The 18,559-nt window shown below is 35.8% G+C and overlaps 1 protein-coding gene across 1 annotated transcript; it reads left to right on the top strand.

Moving 5' to 3' along the window:
- Window positions 1–5,539: 5,539 nt before the first annotated feature.
- Window positions 5,540–16,421, top strand: LOC131038938 (uncharacterized). The gene is made up of 3 exons (XM_057971551.2): window positions 5,540–5,759; window positions 5,916–6,005; window positions 16,147–16,421. Exons 1-3 carry the CDS (start codon window positions 5,540–5,542, stop codon window positions 16,419–16,421), a joined length of 585 nt encoding a protein of 194 aa, XP_057827534.2.
- The last annotated feature ends 2,138 nt before the right edge of the window (window positions 16,422–18,559 follow it).

Here is an 18,559-nt window from a genome sequence, read left to right as displayed (position 1 = left end):
TTCTATAGGGAACATGACTCCTCTTTTTGCATAAGCGAGGGGTTTGAATTTGTGATCTAGGATCTAATACCAATTGTTGAACCCAAAGTAGGTCTGAGAGTGGGGGTGAATAAATCTGAAACTTCAAAAAAAAATTATAAACAATAATCAATAACACGCAACACTATTGAAAAACTTCCTAACCATCAACACATGAACACTAGGTTTTATGTGGAAACCCAAAGTGGGAAAAACCACGGTTAGAATCTAACTCATAGTATGAATAACAATCATTACAATTTTTTAGGCTCACTACCAATGAGACACAACACCTGATGGACTTCCAGAGCTAAGGCGCACAACCTTAGTCAAGATACAAAATGAGGACTTACTTAACTGAGGCTCACTACTTCAAGGCAAGATACAAAATGTTGCAAGAAGACTCACTGTCATACAACAATTGAAGAAATAGTAGAAATGATATGAGAAGGATGTCCTGAACATGAAATTATCCTTGAACAAATGGACCAACCAACCAATATCATGGCAAACATCTCTGAACATAATCTTTGTCTTTGGACATTATCTTCCTGAATATATCATCTTCAAAGCTCTTCACAATCTTAATTTCTCACCTTCACAAACTTAAATATGCTTGAATATCATTCACATACACTTCTCATAAATTCACACACATTCCACACCTACACACCACCTCAAATCATTCATCCAAAATCCTTAAATATGAAATAGAACATATCGAGGGTCAGCCAAAAAGAATAAGCCACCCAAACCAAAAATACTCAAGGTGGTCCACTCTAGAAAAAAGAGGGGACCCAAATATATTGTAAAACATCCTTCCAAGATAGATCCAATGATCCGCATATGCCAACACATCCTCCAAATCCCACACCAAACAAAACATGTAGACACACATTAAAGTTCATCAAACAATTGGCCAAAATGATATATTTTGCTACAAAATACTCCATGTGGATCTCCATACACCAAAGTGAGACCAATAACACTATTCCAACTTGTCATCCATAGCATATCTGAATCAAAAACATCATCCAAACAAGATAAACCAATCGGACATACCAAACCACAAGATAACTGAATACATCACACTCAAATCAACATAACTCACTTGTGAAGCACCAACACCACAAGATAATCATATTGAGAATATTGTATAATCATGTTCTCTGACTTGCAAAAAAAGATTCAACATATATAGAGGCCACCAAAGATATTTTAAACTAGTCTGACAAACACTCTTCCTGTCAGAAAATAGTAACAACTGACTTCTGCAAACCATGAACTAGAAAAACAAACCAAACTATCAATGAGACATAAAAAAAACTCTTTCCTTTGTATTTCCACAACCAACACCAAAATATTTCCACCAACTATAACACCTACACAAGATACATTTAGATCAAAATCCATCTAGACAACCAATTTTGACATCATTGAAATCAACACAAACTCATATTTCCAACAATCTCCCCCTTTGTCATTGATGGCAACACTTGAAACACTAAAACACAAATCATAACATCTCTCCCCCTATCAACAATATCTCACCCCCTTTGACATCAAAGACAAAGGGCACAACAACTCAAATACCACTGCTCATTTGCACTACTGCTCCCCCTAAGAGAAACAACTAGCATTGATCTAAGAGACAAAAAAATAATCTTCAAGGAATCTCCCTGGAAAGATGCACCTGTGTCATGTATCTAGCTATAAAAAGGAGGTGCATTAACCCCTAACATCTGCCTAAGATACTCAAAAGTATCCTTTTCCAATGCCTTAGAGAAAATGTCTACAACCTGCTCCTTTGTAGGAATATACTCCAACCTAACTTCCTTTTTGCAACTTTTTCCCTTAAGAAATGATATCTAATTGAGATATGTTAATTAGTTCTTGAATGCATCACTGGATTATTTGAAACTTGTATAGTATTTGTATTGTTATTCCCTCCATACCTAACCCCCATTAGTTTCCTTGTTTTGAAAATATGGGTCCCTCATTTTGTTTTCTATAGCTTTTGTTTTTTTAAGTTTTGTCTGGAAACCTTGGAACCCCGAAACCCCAGAGTTCCACGGTCTCCTTTGTTTGTTTTTGCTTTGTCCTACCCCAGAACCCCAGAGTCCCGAAGTTGTGCCTTGTTCTTTTTCGTTAAAGCCTTGAAACTTTGGAGTCCCGAAGTCTCAAGTTCTTCATGTTTTGTTAGTCATCAACCCTAGAACCCTGGAACCCCGGAGTCCCGAAGTTGTTTTGTCTTTCAACCTCGGAACCCCAGAGTCCCGAGGTCATTTTGTCCCTTTTTACCTCGAAACCCTGGAGTCCCGAGGTCTTTTGCATCTTTTGCTTGTTTTGCTTATTTTTGTAATTCACCCCAGAACCTCGGAGTCCTGAGGTGAATTTTTTTGTCTTTTGTTTGTCACCTCAGAAGTCTATAACCTCGGATTCCTGAGGTCTTGTTTAAGGTGATCGTACAGACAAAGTTCGAGGGGGTATAAATAAGAGGAATGAACTTTTCTAAGTTCATTTGTGCACTCAAATTTTTCAGAGCTCCTAGTTGCGACCTCCTAACTTCGTGCCCCCATGTTGCCAAGCGTTTGCGTGTTTTTCTCACCATGTTGGTCAATGTTTCTCCCTCCTTGTGTTTCCGCGTTTAGATCTTGTTGTTTCTTTTAGTTGTTTTTTTGTTTGTTTAGATTTTCTTTTAGGGTTTTACTCGTTTTGCATGTTTTTTTTTTCGCTTGCCCTAGTTTTCCTCACCCCGGACTCCTAGAGTTTTGGGTAGGGTAGTTTTCTTCACCTCGAAACCCCCAAAACCTCAAAGTCCCGAGGTTGTTACCTTTGGTCGTGCCTATTTACCCCGAAAACCCGAAGTTCTGGAACAGCTTGTAATTTTCAAAGTGAAGTACCCCAGACCTTGGAGTCCCGAGGTCCTTTCTTATTGGGATACTACTTTAACCCTGGAATTCCAAAACATCTTCTTGATGTCCTGTTGATCTACCCCAAGACCCCGGAACCCTGAGGTCCCAAAGTTAACTTTTCCCATCTACCCCGGAGTTCCAGAGTCCATTTGTCTCATCCATCCTGGAACCCCGTAGTTCTAGACTCTATTCATTTTATCTATCTCGAAACCCCAGAGTTCTGGAGTTTTTTTTTCAAGCCCATTCACCCTGGAACCCCGAAGTCCCGAGGTGGATGATATTATTGATAATTTTTATCTATGCAATGGATTAATTCTTGATTCTTTCTTGCAGATCAGAGCGTTTAGATGGACCCAACTTCCAGCAAGAGAGGCAAGGAGTTAGACAAAATTCTCGTGACAATGAAATATCAATATCAAGGACATGTATATGTTTCAAAGATGGATGACCAGATTAAATGGGTGGCAAACATAGAGGTGGGGCACATCGAGTTAGAGGATATTAAGACAGAATTGGACCGACCAAGGCCAGAGGCCCCGCTAAGAAGGATTAAGAGATCAAGTCTGGTGGAGGCAACCATCTTCCCACAATCAGTCCAAGCTCCTGAATTTATCATGACGGTTGCACAGTTCTATGATGTAGATACAAGAAAGTGCACATATGGTTAGGGTAGGACGGTAATTGACTTGTTTGCAGATATGTTGGGATTTGTGTTTGGCATCCCTGCAAGGGATGAGGTACTCCTAACTATTGAAGAAGAAGCCCTCGGAGTATTGAATAGCAATATTGCTCCAAATAAAAGACACATGAATGAGAACTGGTTAGAGGAGGAGAGAAAAACAGGGCTAAAAGCCACAAATGTCTTAAGGGCAGACTTTAAGGAGGCGCAACGAGATTTGATCATCATGTTGAGCAAGGCCTTCGACAAGCCAAATTGCAGGAATTTCCATCCCTGGATGTTTCATTTCATGACCACTATCCTTATAGGGAAGCAATACTCCAACTGGGCTCAAGTCCTCTCCAACAACATCCATAAGAAGATGAAGGAAGTACATCAAACAAAGAAATTCTTTTTCACTTCCTATGTTATCTGGGTGGCTGTCGGAGCAGGTAAATTCTCAGGATTACAGGTAGAGGGCCAGCTGGGAGATGAGGAAGGGTAGAAGAAAGTTTTGGAGTATTACTCACAACTCCCTCTAGACAATGCAAAGCCTCACTTTAAGAGAATCAATGATGCCTTCATCTTCCCTGTTATCATCAAACTCACAGGTGATACAGGTTACAGGATGAGCCCTGAAGCAATGACAATCATCTGAGAATGGGCATGTTGGTTCATCCAGAACCAACTCTCTACATATATCAGGGTTAGTGGGTTCACAGGGAACCCCATTCTATTGCCGCGATATTGCAATGATTGCATTATTTTGTTGGAATATGTTAGGCAGATGCTCGGCCTCCACTCCCTTATATCATCGAAACACAAGGCAGGGATATATTTCTCAGTGTCCATTGACTATTTCTCTTGTTCAAAAATTTAGGTAGCAAAGACGAAAGAGCAGGAGCTCCAAGATATAAATCTTAAAGAATTTGATTATGCAAGGGAGTATTATGATCCCTATGGAAATCTCAATCAAATCATGTTGAAAGCATATGAGGGGCACAAGCCTAGATTGGAAGACTTTTGGGCAAACCTCCAGGACATTTTTGAGGTTAGAGAAAAGAATTATTATAGACTGTCAGTGCCTCAGATTAGGGATTTTGAAATAGAAACCAATCTCCACAAAGAGTTGAGGGATGATGGAGACCTATTAGACTCTGTATATAAAGAACAAGAAATTGACAAGAAGCCTCTCTCTCCTATAAGGTAGTCGGTGCATGAAGATACAAATATAGACTGAATAACTCAAACAATTATCAATAGAACTAGACAGTGGCTCGGTTTGAGGGTTAGGCCAAGCGCTTCAAAAGAGAAGCAGAAAGAATCTACCTCAAGTGTTCCCCAATCAAGGGGTTATAAGGAGAATTCTCATAAAACGAGATCTAGTTCCCAGAAGAATACGTCAACTGACCCGGATGAAGTTGTTGAGCCTGAATAAAGTACTGATGAATTGTTGAAGAAGCTTCAGGAGCAGATGAGAAAATCTGAACTATTGAAAAAGGTTGCAGACTTCGGAGTGAGAGAAGGGTTGGGTGTTGTGCCACTAGCAAAGGTACTTCTTGTGAGAATAAAAATTGGACAAACTCTAGGAGAAGGCGCTCATGAGGAAGAAGAACAAGGAAAAATAGATGAAGGTACACCCACTCAGCCTCCATCAACAACTGTAGCACAAGCCCCAGTTACTAATGTCCCTATGCCACCACAAGTTGATACAACAATAATGCCTCCTAGGACACAAACATTTAGACCTACCACAAAAACCATAAGTGTCTGTAATGTTGAAACAGACTTTGACCAAGAGGAGGAACAACCTATGGGACAACAACCACATGGAGGAGAGAAAGAATGAAATGAGGCTGAAGATTTGTTGAACGAAAGATTAATCTTAAACCCTAAGGACCAAGAAGATCTCCTGAAAGAGATAGCTGTCAGGAAAGGTATGGGAGAAATGGATAAGGATGGCAAGATATTTGGGGAAGAGGTCAGTGATAGGTTAGGAGAGTTGCACAAGAAACAACAGTTGAACATTGATATTGCTCTCCAAACAAATCTGGCCCGCCAAATTGCTTCACCTCAAGGCCCTAAGCACACAGAGGAAGAAGAGAAAGATGAAGCAGAGGAACAATCAGACGTGTACATTATGACCGCTGACATAGTGCCTCACGAAGGTGATAAAGATAAGGATGTGCCATAATGGTTAGAATTCACCTTCGAGAAAAAGAAGAGAAAAGTAGTGTTACCAAAGGTTACACTACAACAGGCAATCACAGAGGAACCAAGGAAAGTTAAGAAAGCCAAGACTATACATCATTTGTCAAGAACAGGTTCTAGTGAGGTGGTTGTGGATGTAGCAGTTCCTCTACAGGCAGAAGGTCAAAGCTCCCCAAAGTACCAAGTGTCTCAGGTAAAACTAGGTAAGCAAACAAAGTGGGGGAAATTAGATACCTTGGAACTGGCTACCAATGTCGTCAGGGGGCGAATGGAGAAGGAATACACTTCCCATGCAGAGGTCAAAGCACAGTTGGAACAGTACAAGCAGTTATTGGTATAAATGGGCAAGCCTTTAGATACTTGTAAAAATGATAATTTTCCTTCAACCTCATCACTCCCATAGGGAGAGGCAAAAGCATTGCTTGAGGTAAGACAGCTGGCCGCCACAGCAAAATCATGGGCACAAATAAATGCCTCCAAAATTAGACTATTTTTGCAAAATACCATGAAGGAATACAAGGAGGCAGTACAGGTAGGAGGAGCATTAGCTTCTTGCTCTTAGCAATGGGAGCGGAAGCTCAACATGTTTAGCAAGCAGTTTCGTGTATTGAGTAAGGTTTTGTGCCTAGGTGAGGAAGTAATCATAGAGGAGGACCTCCTGGGTGGAGACAGTTGTAAGAATTTGCAGTCTTATGCAGACATTTTGGAGTTGAAGATGGAAATGCTTCAGTAGTATGTGAAGGATGTAGTTACTTGGAGTTTTTGGGATGGGGATAACCAATGTGGGAGTTATGGAAGAAGAGCGGGTACTTAGCCAATCAGATGCATATGAGTCCAAGCATTTGGGACCTCCAACTCAATTTACTATCACATTGATGGATAGATATACATATTTGATTACACAATATCAAGAAGCGACAGAGACAATGGGGGTAGAGAAGAAAAGAAAGAATACAAAGGAAGTTTTGAAAAAGTATAAATTCAGAATCAAGCATGTTTTTGATCCTCCTGCCAAGGTATTTGCATGTATCATCAACAATTATAAGTCCTATAAAAATAATTAGAAGATAAACATATAGTTACTAAAGATAGTAGGACTTTTTGAGAGGATTTTTTGCATGACTTCCCCATTGGTACTCCAACTACGTCTCCAACTCACATTCCGATTTTGAGCAAAATTTTGCATGACTACGAAATCCTGGTTCATATAGCATGGTCTTTGTAGTTCTCACCTAGCCGTCATTTCATAGTAGTTAACTGGATTATAGAGGCAGAAACTTGCAAGTTAACTGCGACTCCTAGCTTTTGAGTTCTTAATTTAGATTAGGTTTATTTCCTAAAAAGTAGGTTAGAAAACTCTATAAATTGAGTTTGATTCATTTGTAAGGGTCCACAAATTGATGATTTGAGGCCCACTTAGAAATTTTAGATTATTTTTGTAGATTATTATGAACTTGAGTTATTTTTGTTACCCATTCTTTAAAATTAATACAAGAAGTAGCTTATATATTGCATGATCTATGCATATGTTCTACGAGTTTGTTCTTTGTGATCCAATAATGTCTATTGTTTGAAATCAACAATGCGTACTGATCTTCTGTTTATTGATTTATGACTCATGCTACGCACGTAAGTGGTGTATGAGAATTACTGGGATAGACAATATTGTGGTGATATTCTTTCGATGAGTCTGTAAGGTTGTTGACTTTGCTAGTTTACTGGAGGTTCGTTATTGAATGTTGATTTGGATAATATTTGATGATTTATGGATTGCAGGGTACTAATTAAGTAGTTCATTAAGTTGACATTGAATTGATTTCACTGTTATTTTCTTGTTTCCCTATCTCTTGCACTTTATTTCCAGAAGAATCTTAAAATCATAAAAATACAAAAAAGGAAGTTAAGTTATTAACAATTATTGGGATTTAGTTTCAACCAGCAGGTCCCTTAACAGGTACAACCGCATCAACCCTTAGGCTACCCATCACCGTCGAGACCCGAATATAGAGACCTTAGAGTGATTAGTTCCCTAGAACTTATTTCTTTTCACGAGAGGTGGTGAGTGTTCACATTGGCTACCTGACTGTTGGCGAGTGCATCAAAACAATCGTCAATAGGTATTATCACACATGATAGGAATAGATTCATCATACACCACTCTGATATCTCTAAGAGTCTTTTTCATCCACATAACTTGAGTAAAGTAAGATGTTGCAATGTATTTTGGTTCTATAGTAGATAAGGATATTGAATCCTTCTTCTTACTTAACCAAGAGACCGACCCGTCTCCGAAGAAAAATGCACCACCATTAGTACTTTTCTTGTCATCAATACTTTTGACCCAATAAACATTTGTATATTCCTTCATCATAAAATATTCATTCTTCTTATGCCATAGTCCAAAATGTCTACCTGAAAATCCTTTTCACAACTTGTTCATGAGTTAGTTTCGGATTCGCCTAAAATCTAGCAACCAAGAAAATAGCTTGCATGATATCGGATCTAGAGGTAGTCAAATACAACAATTCTTTAATCATAGATCTATACTTCTTCTAATCAACATCCAGAGATACATCATCTTTGCTCAACTTACAACCAATAGCCAATGGGGTTGTAACAGGTTTACAAATCAACATTTCAAATTTCTTTAACATTTCTTTGTCATATTTAGCTTGAGAAATAAAAAATCCATCTTCCAACTGAGTAAATTGTAGACCAAAAAAGAAAGACAGCTCACCAATCATTGACATCTCAATTTCCTTTTGTATATCTTCTTCAAAGTCTATACATAGGTCATCACTTCCTCCAAACATAATATCATCAACATAGATAAAAACAATCAACAACTTGATACCTTCAACTTGTGAGTAGCCTTTACATACCAATCTCACTTTGTTCCTTGTGGCGTGTCCTTGTTCATTTAGCTTGTTCCAGAACACACATTCTTGTCCATCGGTCTAGGTACTAGCTCTCATGTCTGATTTTTTTTCTATTTGATTTTAGTCCTTCCATTTCTCTTACCCAAATATCTTCTTTGCTTGATTCTTCATATGATTTAAAGCTTCCACTAGTGAAAGAAAACAATAATCAACCACACACAACACTACTAAAAAACTTACTAACCTTCAACACATGAACACCAAATTTTATGTGGAAAACCCAAACTAGGAAAAACCACTGTGAGAATCTAACTCGTGATATGAATAACAATGATTATAAATTTTTAGGCTCACTGACAAGGGGCAACGACACCTGATGGAATTGCAAATTTAAGGCGCACAACCTTCATCAAGATACAAAATGAGGACTTGCTCAGTTAAGGCTCTCTACTTCAGGGCAAGATACAAAAATCCTACTAGAAGACTCATTGTCATACAAGAACTGAAGAAATAGTAGAACCAATATGAGAAGGATCTCCTGAACATGAAATTGTCCTTGAACAACCAAATAAAGAGATCAATACCATGGCAAACATCTCTAAACACAATATTTGTCTCTACACACTGTCCTCCTGAATATATCACCTTCAAAGCTCTTCGCAATCTTAGTTTCGCACCTTCACAAACTCAAATCTACTTTCATATAATTTGTATGCACTTCTCATAAATTCACACACATTCCACATACACACCTTATCAACTCATCCACCCTCCTTAAATATGAAATAGAGCATCAAAGACCTGATCGAGGGTCGGCTAAAAATAATAAGCCACCCAGACCAAAAATACTCAAGGTGGTCCACTCCAAGAGAAAGAGGGGACCTAAATATATCATAAAACATTCTTCCAAGATAGATCCAATGATTCAAACACACTAACATGTCCTCTAAAGTCGGCACAAAATAAAATTTTAGATAGGCATTAAAGTTCTTTAAACAACTAGCCAAAAAGATATCTTCTGATGCAAAATACTCCATGAGGATCTCCACCCACCAAGGTGAGACCCATAACACTATATTGTAACTTGTCATCCATAGCATATCCGGATTAAAAACATGATCCAAATAAGGTAAACCAATCAAACATACGACACTGGACAACATAACTAAATATATCACACTCAAATAAACATGAATCACTTGTGAAGCACCAACACCACAAGAGAATCATATTGAGAATATTGTAAGAATCATGTAATCACATCCTCTAAAGTTTAATGTTCTAGAAGTTTAAATTTCCTTGTCCTGAAAGTTATGCTATTTTCTTTGTTGGTTGCTTTGGTGAACTATATTGTGGTTCAAAATATGTGTTTCCACCATATATACTTCAGATGATCATGTCGTCTATTGTAGAATTGTTCTAGTAGTTTTTCTTTAGATTTCTAGATGGTTTGAATAGTTGTTCATGGACGATATTATTATTTTGATATCATTTTCAAGAGTGTGTGGAGGAATGTATTTATTTTCTAGTCTTGACTTTTTTGTAAATAAAATGTTACTATTCCTAAGGTGTTTTACTTCTTCTATGATGGACCACTTGTTTTATTTTTTGGCTCCGGATTAAGTTTTTTGGATTAAGCAGGTCAGTTTGTACTAGCTTATGCATATTGGTCTGAGTCATTGTGTGCAAAGATTTTTTGTGGTGATTAGAAGGTGTGCCAACTTGGTATGAGCCCTCCCACATCTCCTTTACCTTCCAAATGATAGTTTTGGTCAATGTTATATACTTTTCTTTTGGCCGACCTAATAGAGATTATTGTTGATATATAATGGACAAATCAGTAAAAGTGTCATATCATAATGATGAAAAATCATAGTATGTAATGTGGAAAGATGTGCAATGTGAATATAATGTGAAGTTGAAGAGAGTTATAGGTTCAATTGTATTGCAAAGTAGACATGAGTATTATGGTATGAATTGTTATCTGCATTTTGTCAGATGCTTTTAGTATGCAGTTCAGTCTATTGCTCTTATTATATTTGAATAGATGTTTTGTATCTTGCCCTAAAGAAGTTGTCTTTAGTTGTGCATGTTTTTTATTATATATTGTGAGTTTGATTCTGACCGTGGTATTTCCCAATTTGGGTTTTCCACGTAAAAAATTTGTGTTCTTGTCTGGATAGTTTTGATGTTTCCGTTGTTTACTTTCATGCATAATTTTTTGAATGAATGTTATTAGTCCAGTAACTTGATGAGATCAAGTTTCTATATATGTTGATGCAACCCCCTTGCCCCCCCCCCCAGCTTTCGGTAGTGTTTCAACAAGTTCAAATTGATTTAGTGATAAGGTTAGGAGACAATTTGGTTTAGTTTTAAAATAAGGATTTAGTTTGGTTTATTGTTTAATTAGATCACTAGTTAAAGTTCAATTTCATTTAAGGTTGGGATTCAATTTGGTTTAGTGCTAGGGTACAATTTGGTTGAGGATTTATGTTCACTTTGGTCTAGGGTTAGGGTACAATTTGGTTTAGGATTTATGTTGACTTTACTGTAGGGTTAGGGTTTAATTTGGTTTCATGTTTTCTTGTTTTTAAGATTAGGATTCAATGTTGTGCAATGTTAGGTTAAGGTTCGGGGTTAAGGATCAATTTAGTTTAGTGTAGTCTTAAATTAGGTTTAGGGTTAGGGTTCAATTTGTCTCATAATGTCAAGGTTAGCTTTTAATTTGGTTTAGTCTTATAAATAGTGTTTAATTAGTTTTAGTTTTATAGATAGGGTATAATTTGGTTTATAATGATAGGGTTAGGGTTTGATTTGGTCTAGGGTTGGGATAAGTTTCAATTTGGTCTACTATTTTATTACATTTACAGTTAGAGTTCAATTTGGGTTTTGGTTTAGTGTTAAGGTTATGGTTTAATTAATTTTAGAGTTAGGGGTCAATTAAGTTTAGTGTTCAATTATTATTAGGGTTAGAAATTAGTTCGGTCTAATGTTTAATTAGGTAGAGAGGTAGTGTTCAATTTGATTTACTGTTTGTGTTCAATTCAGTTTCTAGTATTAGGCATAGGATTCGATTACATTTAGTCTTATAGAAAGGGTTTAATTAGGCTCACAATTAGATTTTAATATGGTTTAATATTAGGTTTAGGGTTTTATTGGCTTAAGGTAGGGGTAAGGTTCAAATTGATCTATTATTAAATTAAGTTTAGGGTTAGGTTCCAATATGGATTCAAGTTTAGTGATAAGGTTATGGTTCAATTAGTTTTAGGGTTATGGTTCAATTAGATTTCATGTTAGGTCAAGTTACATATAAAATTAGAGTTAGAGTTAGAATTAAAAGACTAAATCTAATATTGTAAGGGTTAGAGTTCAATTTGGTTTATGGTATAATTTGGTTTAAGGTTATTATTCATCTTAGTTTAATATTCAATTATGTTTACCATTAGGATTTAATTTGGTTTAATATTCAATTCTAGGTTTAGGGTTAGTGTTCAATTTGGTTTATTGTTAGGGTTAAGATTTTTTTGGCTTAAACGTTATGGTTTGATTTGTTTTAGTGATAGGGCTAGGGTACAATTTGGTTTAGGATTTATGTTCACTTTGTTGTAGAGTTATGGTTCAATTTGGTTCCATGTTTTATTATGTTTAAGGTGAGGATTAAATAGTGCATATAATATTAGGGTTAGGGTTAAAGTTTGGTAAGGGTTAGGGTTAAGGATCAATCTAGTTTAGTGATTTAGGGTTAGGGTTCAATTCGGTTTTTAATGTCAAGGTTAGGGTTCAATTAGGTTTAGTCTTATAGATATTATAACCCCAACCCTAATTCAATAGTAATTGTAATCAAATTCTAAATGTAACCTATATTGAGTGCTAAGATTAATTGAATCCTAATCATAGTAGAACCTAATTGATTCCTAAAACTAGTTGAAGTATAACTCTAACTCTTAACTATTATTAAATTGTAATCATAATTATTCCCTAACACTAACCCTAAACATACCCTTGTCCTTATTGAAACCTAAGTCTAATCCTAATCCAAAATTATTTGGTTTAATGTCAAATTAAGTTAAGGAGTAGGGTTCGATTTGGTTTTAGTGTATAATTAGGTTTAGGGTAAGGGTTGAATTTAATAAGGGTGGGGTTCAATTAGGTTTACAATTAGTGTTCAATTAGTTACAGTGTTAAATTTGGTTTAGTGTTACCTCGGATTAGGATTAGATATAGAATTTATAGTTAGGGTTTTTGGATTAAAACACAGTTAACCTTAATTTTATAAGTGTTAGTGTTTTATTTTGTTAGATTGCAGTTATAATTACACTTGAATTTTAGCTAATGGTAGAATTAATGTTCAATTTGATTAAAGGTTGGGGTTAGGGTTCTATGTCATGTCATATAGTGTTTAGCTAGGCTAAAGGTTATAATTTAATTTGGGTTTTGGTTAGTGTTAGGGTTAGAGTAAATTTTGGTTTAAGTTGATGATTAGGATTCATTTTGGTATAAGTTGATGATTAGGGTTTACTTTATTTTAGTGCTAGGGTTAAGGTTCGATTTGTTTCAAAGCTCAATGAGTTTATTATTTAATTAGATTTATTACTAGGATTTAATTTCGGTTAGGGTTTAAGATGTGTTAGGATTCAATTTACATTGGGGTTTTATAAGGTTTACAATTGAAGTTAGGTTATGGTTTAGTCTTAGTAATAGCATTCAATCAAAATGATGATTAGGATCAAATTTGGTTCACTATTAAAGGGTTAAGATTGGATATTAAATTTGGTTTAGTGTCAAGATTAAAAATGAACCATAATTTAAGAAGGATTAGGGTTCAATTTATTTTAATGTTCAATTAGCCTTTGTATTAGAGTTTATGTGGTTTAGGATTAGGGTTAGGGTTTCATTTGGTTTCATTTTAGTGTTAGGGTTAGGATTCATTTAAGTTGATGATTAGGGTTAATTTTGGTTTAATGTTAGGGTTAAGGTTCCATTTTGTTTGGGGCTCAATGAGTTTAGTGACTAATTAGGTATAGGGTAAGGATTCAATTTGGGTCAGGGTTTAATAAAGGTTAAGATTGAATTTACACGAGGTTTAAAAGTGTTAAGGTTGAATTTAGGATTCAGTTTAGCCTTTGGGTTCAATTTGGTTTATAATTAAGACTATGATTAGATATAGAATTTGAGTTAGGGATAGGATTAAAAGATTAACCATAATTTAATAAGGGTAAAGGTTCAATTTATTTTAGTTTTCAATTAGGTTTTACATTAGAGTTTGTTTTGGTTTGGCATTAGGGTGAGGGTTTCATTTAGTTTAGGCTTGGCATTTTATTTGGTTTAATTTTAGTTTAAGGGTTAGAGTTCAATTTGGTTTAGTTTAAGGGTTAGGATTCAATTAAGTTGATTATTGGGGTTCAATTTGGTTTAGGGTTGGGGTTAGGCCTCAGTCTGTTTTAGTGTTCAATTAAGTTTAGCTTCAGGGTTCAATTTTGGTTGGGATTTCATAAGGGTTAAGATTCAACTTGAATTATGATTTTATAAGTGTTAGGGTTGAATTTACTTTAGAGTTGGGGTTAGGATTAAAACATTTACCATAATTTAATAAGTGTTAGAGTTTTAATTTTTTTAGTGTTCAATTGGGTTTAGGGTTAGGTTTCAATTAGGTTTCTTGGGTTAAGGTTAGGCTTCATTTTGGTTTCATGTTATGGTTACAGTTTGTTTTGGTTCAAGGTTGGCATTAGGGCTCAATCTAGTTTAGTGTTAAATTAGGTTTATGGTTAGGGATCAATTTGTGTTAGGTTTTTGTAAGGGTTAGGATTTAATTTCTATTAGGTTTGAATTTGGGTTTTGGTTCAGTGTTTGGGTTAGGGTTCAATTAAATTTATGGTTAGGGTTCAATTATTGTAAGGGTTAGGATTGGATATAGCATTAGACTTAGGATTAGGATTAAATTATTAACCATAATTTTAGAAGGTTTAGGATTTTAGGGTGTGATTAAGATTCATATTAGTTTTTAATTTGGTCTAGTGTTAGGGTTGGTGTTTCATTTATTTTATGCTTAAGGTTTCAATTGGTTAGGTTTAGTACTAGGCATAGTGTTCAATTTGGCCTAGTGTTAGGTTTAGGTTTCAATTAAGTTGATGATCAAGCTGGTATATTGTGGTTTAGTGTTAGGGTTCAATTAGGTTTAGGGTTGAAGTTAGGGATCAATCTAGTTTAGTGTCCAATTAGGTTTAAGGTTAGAATATAATTTCCATTAGGTTTTTATAAGGGTTATGGTTGAATTTGGGTTTTTGTTTAGGGTTAGGGTTAGGTACATATGATAAGAGTTAAGGTTAAGATTAGAACATTAACCATAATCTGATAAGTTTTAGGATATTTTAAGTGTTTAATTAGGTATAGGGTTAGATTTCAACACATTTATGGTTAGTGTTAATTAACTTTATGTTAAATTTGGTTTAATATTAGGGTTAGGATTAGATATACAACTATTATTAGTGTTTTGAAATCAAAACATTAATTAAAAAATTGTTAGGGTTCAATTTGGCTTGGGGTTAGTGTTCAATTTGTCTTCCATTAGATTAGGGTTCAATTAGGTTTATGATTAGGGTTCGATAAGGTTTATTGCTAGGGTTAGGGTTCAATTTGGTGTAATGTTCATTTTAGTTTAGGGTTAGTGTTCAATTTGGTTTAGGGTTAGGTTAGGGTTCAATAAGGTTTAGTGTTAATGTTAGGATTGAATCTGGTTAATGGTTAGGGTTAGGGTTCAATATTATTTAGTGTTCAATTGGGTTTAGGGTTAGGCTAGGGTTCAATCTTATTTAGTGTTCAATTGGGTTTAGGGTTAAGTAAGGGTTCAATTAGGTTTACTCTGGTTTACAATTAGAGCTTATTTTGGTTTTGTTAGATTTATGACTCAATTTGGTTTATAGCAAGATAAAGTACCATGTATGTTTATTCATATGATACATATTTTTAAGAGATGAAACTATGTATTTTAAAGGTATTTTATTATGTTGTCAAAGTTTAATGATTGTTCTAAAAGAGAAATATTTGGGAGTTTAATATACTAAACTTCAATGTAATAACATTTTTGGGTTTGGAACTTGAAATGATTTGAGTCTTTTAGTGACATAATAATTGCTATTATTTTATAACATCAAATTAGATATAACATAATTAAATATTATATAATTTTTTTGTAATGAATTTATAATATTATGAGACTATTAAAGTACATTATGAAACTTAAATTATTAAAATATTAACACTAATCTATATAAGATAAAATGACTTTAAAAAATATATTTAATGATAACATAATGGAAAACTTAATGAAACTTATAAATTGTGATTTTATTAAAATTTATTAAAGTTGAATTGTAAAAATAAATATAAAACTTATTAAAGAAGCTATTTAAAGTAGAGTTAAATAAAGCCTTATTTTTTATAATTTAACATGTTAATGGGTCTTCAGGGGTTGATCCAACTCTTTCTTCAGAGATGGTTAAATGGGAACCACCTAGTAAACAGTGGATAAAGATTAATTTTGATGGCGCATCAAAAGGAAATCCGGGAACCTCAGGTGTTGGGGTGGTGGCGAGGGATGATAATGGATTTATCATTTTCAAAGGAGCACAACATTTGCAGGATGGCACTAATAATGAAGCAAAGGTCCAAGCGGCCTTTCTAGCAACAAAAATAGCCTTAAATATGAAAGTCCAACGGTTGCACTTAGAAGGGGACTCTTAGATAGTTATTAATGCAATAGCTAAAGGCAACACGCCATGCTAGAAATTAAACTGATGGGTGGCTATGATTCAAGAGAAGCTCAAAGCATTTGTGGAGTTTTGTGTCTCGCATATAAGGAGAGGAGAAAATGCATTGGTAGATTTTCTCTCTAACATTGGAAGTGTGTGGGGGAAAAAGTGACACTAAGCAAACATGCCCTAATCTCACTTTCAAGCACACATTTGTGGAATACGAAAGAGCCTAGAGGTATCACACAATTGGCTACTTCTTTTTGTGGAAGAGAGAGCCATGGGCTACCTATTAGGATTTCTATTCCTTTGTTGTAATTGAAAGATGAAATGATGCAAGTTCAATCCCTAACCCCAAAGTGTAAGTATGAACTAATAACAAGATTACAGAATTGAACTTAAATGATGGAAAGCTGTAAACACAAGAATAAGACAAGAATGCAAATACGTACCTGGAGTAAAAATCTGAGTGAAAATATTTGGGACGGGGGCGCGGGCGCCACTGTCCTGATTCTGCCCCTGAAACTGCTCCGAAAACTGTTGTTTTGCACTCTGGAAAAGCTGTCAAAAATGCTGAAAATGTTGTCTGTCAGGAGGACCAGGGCGCCCAGCGCCCCTGTCCTGGCAGGACCAGGGTGCCCCACGCCCCTATCCTGGGTTTCTGCTCTGCAATTTGGTGTGGAGTTCTGTCTCAGTCTGCTCTTCCCGGATCTGTACCCTGCGGCGTCGTCCGAGTCCCGAAACCTGCACTTATATCTGAAAAGGTGTTTTGGGCGGCTATATAGGGTTTTGCCTTAGTCAAACCCCCGCTTCAGTGATTTCCACCTCCATGAATAGCCAAGTTGTATTGTAAAATGTATTGTGTGTGCAGACCTAGTGTGTGTGCAAGGTCCTAAAATGCAAGAAAGCAAACTAGAGCAACCTAGAAAGTAAACCCTAATTTCTTGTAAATGATAATGTAAATGCTCTAAATCAAGATGCAAAGTGATCTAAAGCATGGATAAATGATATATTGAAGCTTATGCAAAGACATGAAAACAACATGAAACCATACCCAACCCTCAAAGGAGGGGTACAAGCCAATCTTCAGTCGGTAATCTCCTATTGTTCTTCAATGTCTTCCAAGCCCTAAGTGAATGAATGAAATTGATGAATGCTTGATAGAGGGATGTTGAATGTTGTTGAAGTCTTCAAAGATCTGCTCTTTCGCTGCGTATGAGGTTCCTCAAAACAAAAATCGGATCCCTTCAAATGAAGAAAGAGAGCTCTTATGTAGGAAACCCTAGGTCATAATTTCATCTTTTGGCCAACCTAGAGATTGAATATCCCGCCAATTTCTTGGGGTTAAGCTTTATTTTATAATTGGATCGCGCTCCTAAAATTTTGAGAAAAATGTCTGGGACCATGTGCACTCCGGGCGCCATGGTCCCGACAACTTTTCACCAAATTTTCAGGGTCATCGGATATGATGATTTTAGAGTGAATCCCGAAGTTACAGGTGATTTTGAGATGTTTCGACCCCCGAAATCAAGCCCCCAAGTTCAAAATAGGACCTAATTAGGGGTTTTTGATTAAATGATGTATTGGAGGAATAAATTGAAAGGGGCACACTTTAATGAAAGGGCCCAACTTTATGATATGGGAGATGATAAAATAGGACCTTAGACCTAATTAATTTGATTAATTAAGTGCTAAAGGGGAAATGCAATGCAAATGCAAAATGCGCCAAGGCGGGTGCTAAACTAGGTGTGAAATTGTACCACCCTAGCAAGTGCGTACAATTTAGGACGCTACATTTAGCCCCCACTTTAGCGGTCATATGAACACTACGTGCATATGCAAGCTAAAGTACAGAAAAGTAAACATTATTTGAAAAAGGATATATCCATAAGTCTGTCGAACGAAGCCCCCAGCGGTATCTGCAGTACACAGTTAGGAACCGCACCCTACAAAACACACGTTAGATCACAAAATCACCTAATGCTTACTAAGGAAGGTGATGAAAATTCGAGGGTAGCTATATGCCCCCCTGTTTCGGCTTGCTAATTTTAGTGAGTTGAAACAGGGTATCATGTTTACCACTTCGAATTGTTAAAGAAAATTGATGACAAATGCTCACAAGAAGATTTG

Source organism: Cryptomeria japonica, chromosome 3 (genome assembly GCF_030272615.1).
Source record: "Cryptomeria japonica chromosome 3, Sugi_1.0, whole genome shotgun sequence".
Taxonomy (NCBI): Eukaryota; Viridiplantae; Streptophyta; class Pinopsida; order Cupressales; family Cupressaceae; genus Cryptomeria; species Cryptomeria japonica.
The sequence above is the reverse complement of the archived record's forward strand: the minus strand, read 5'-3'. Positions and strand labels throughout refer to the sequence as shown.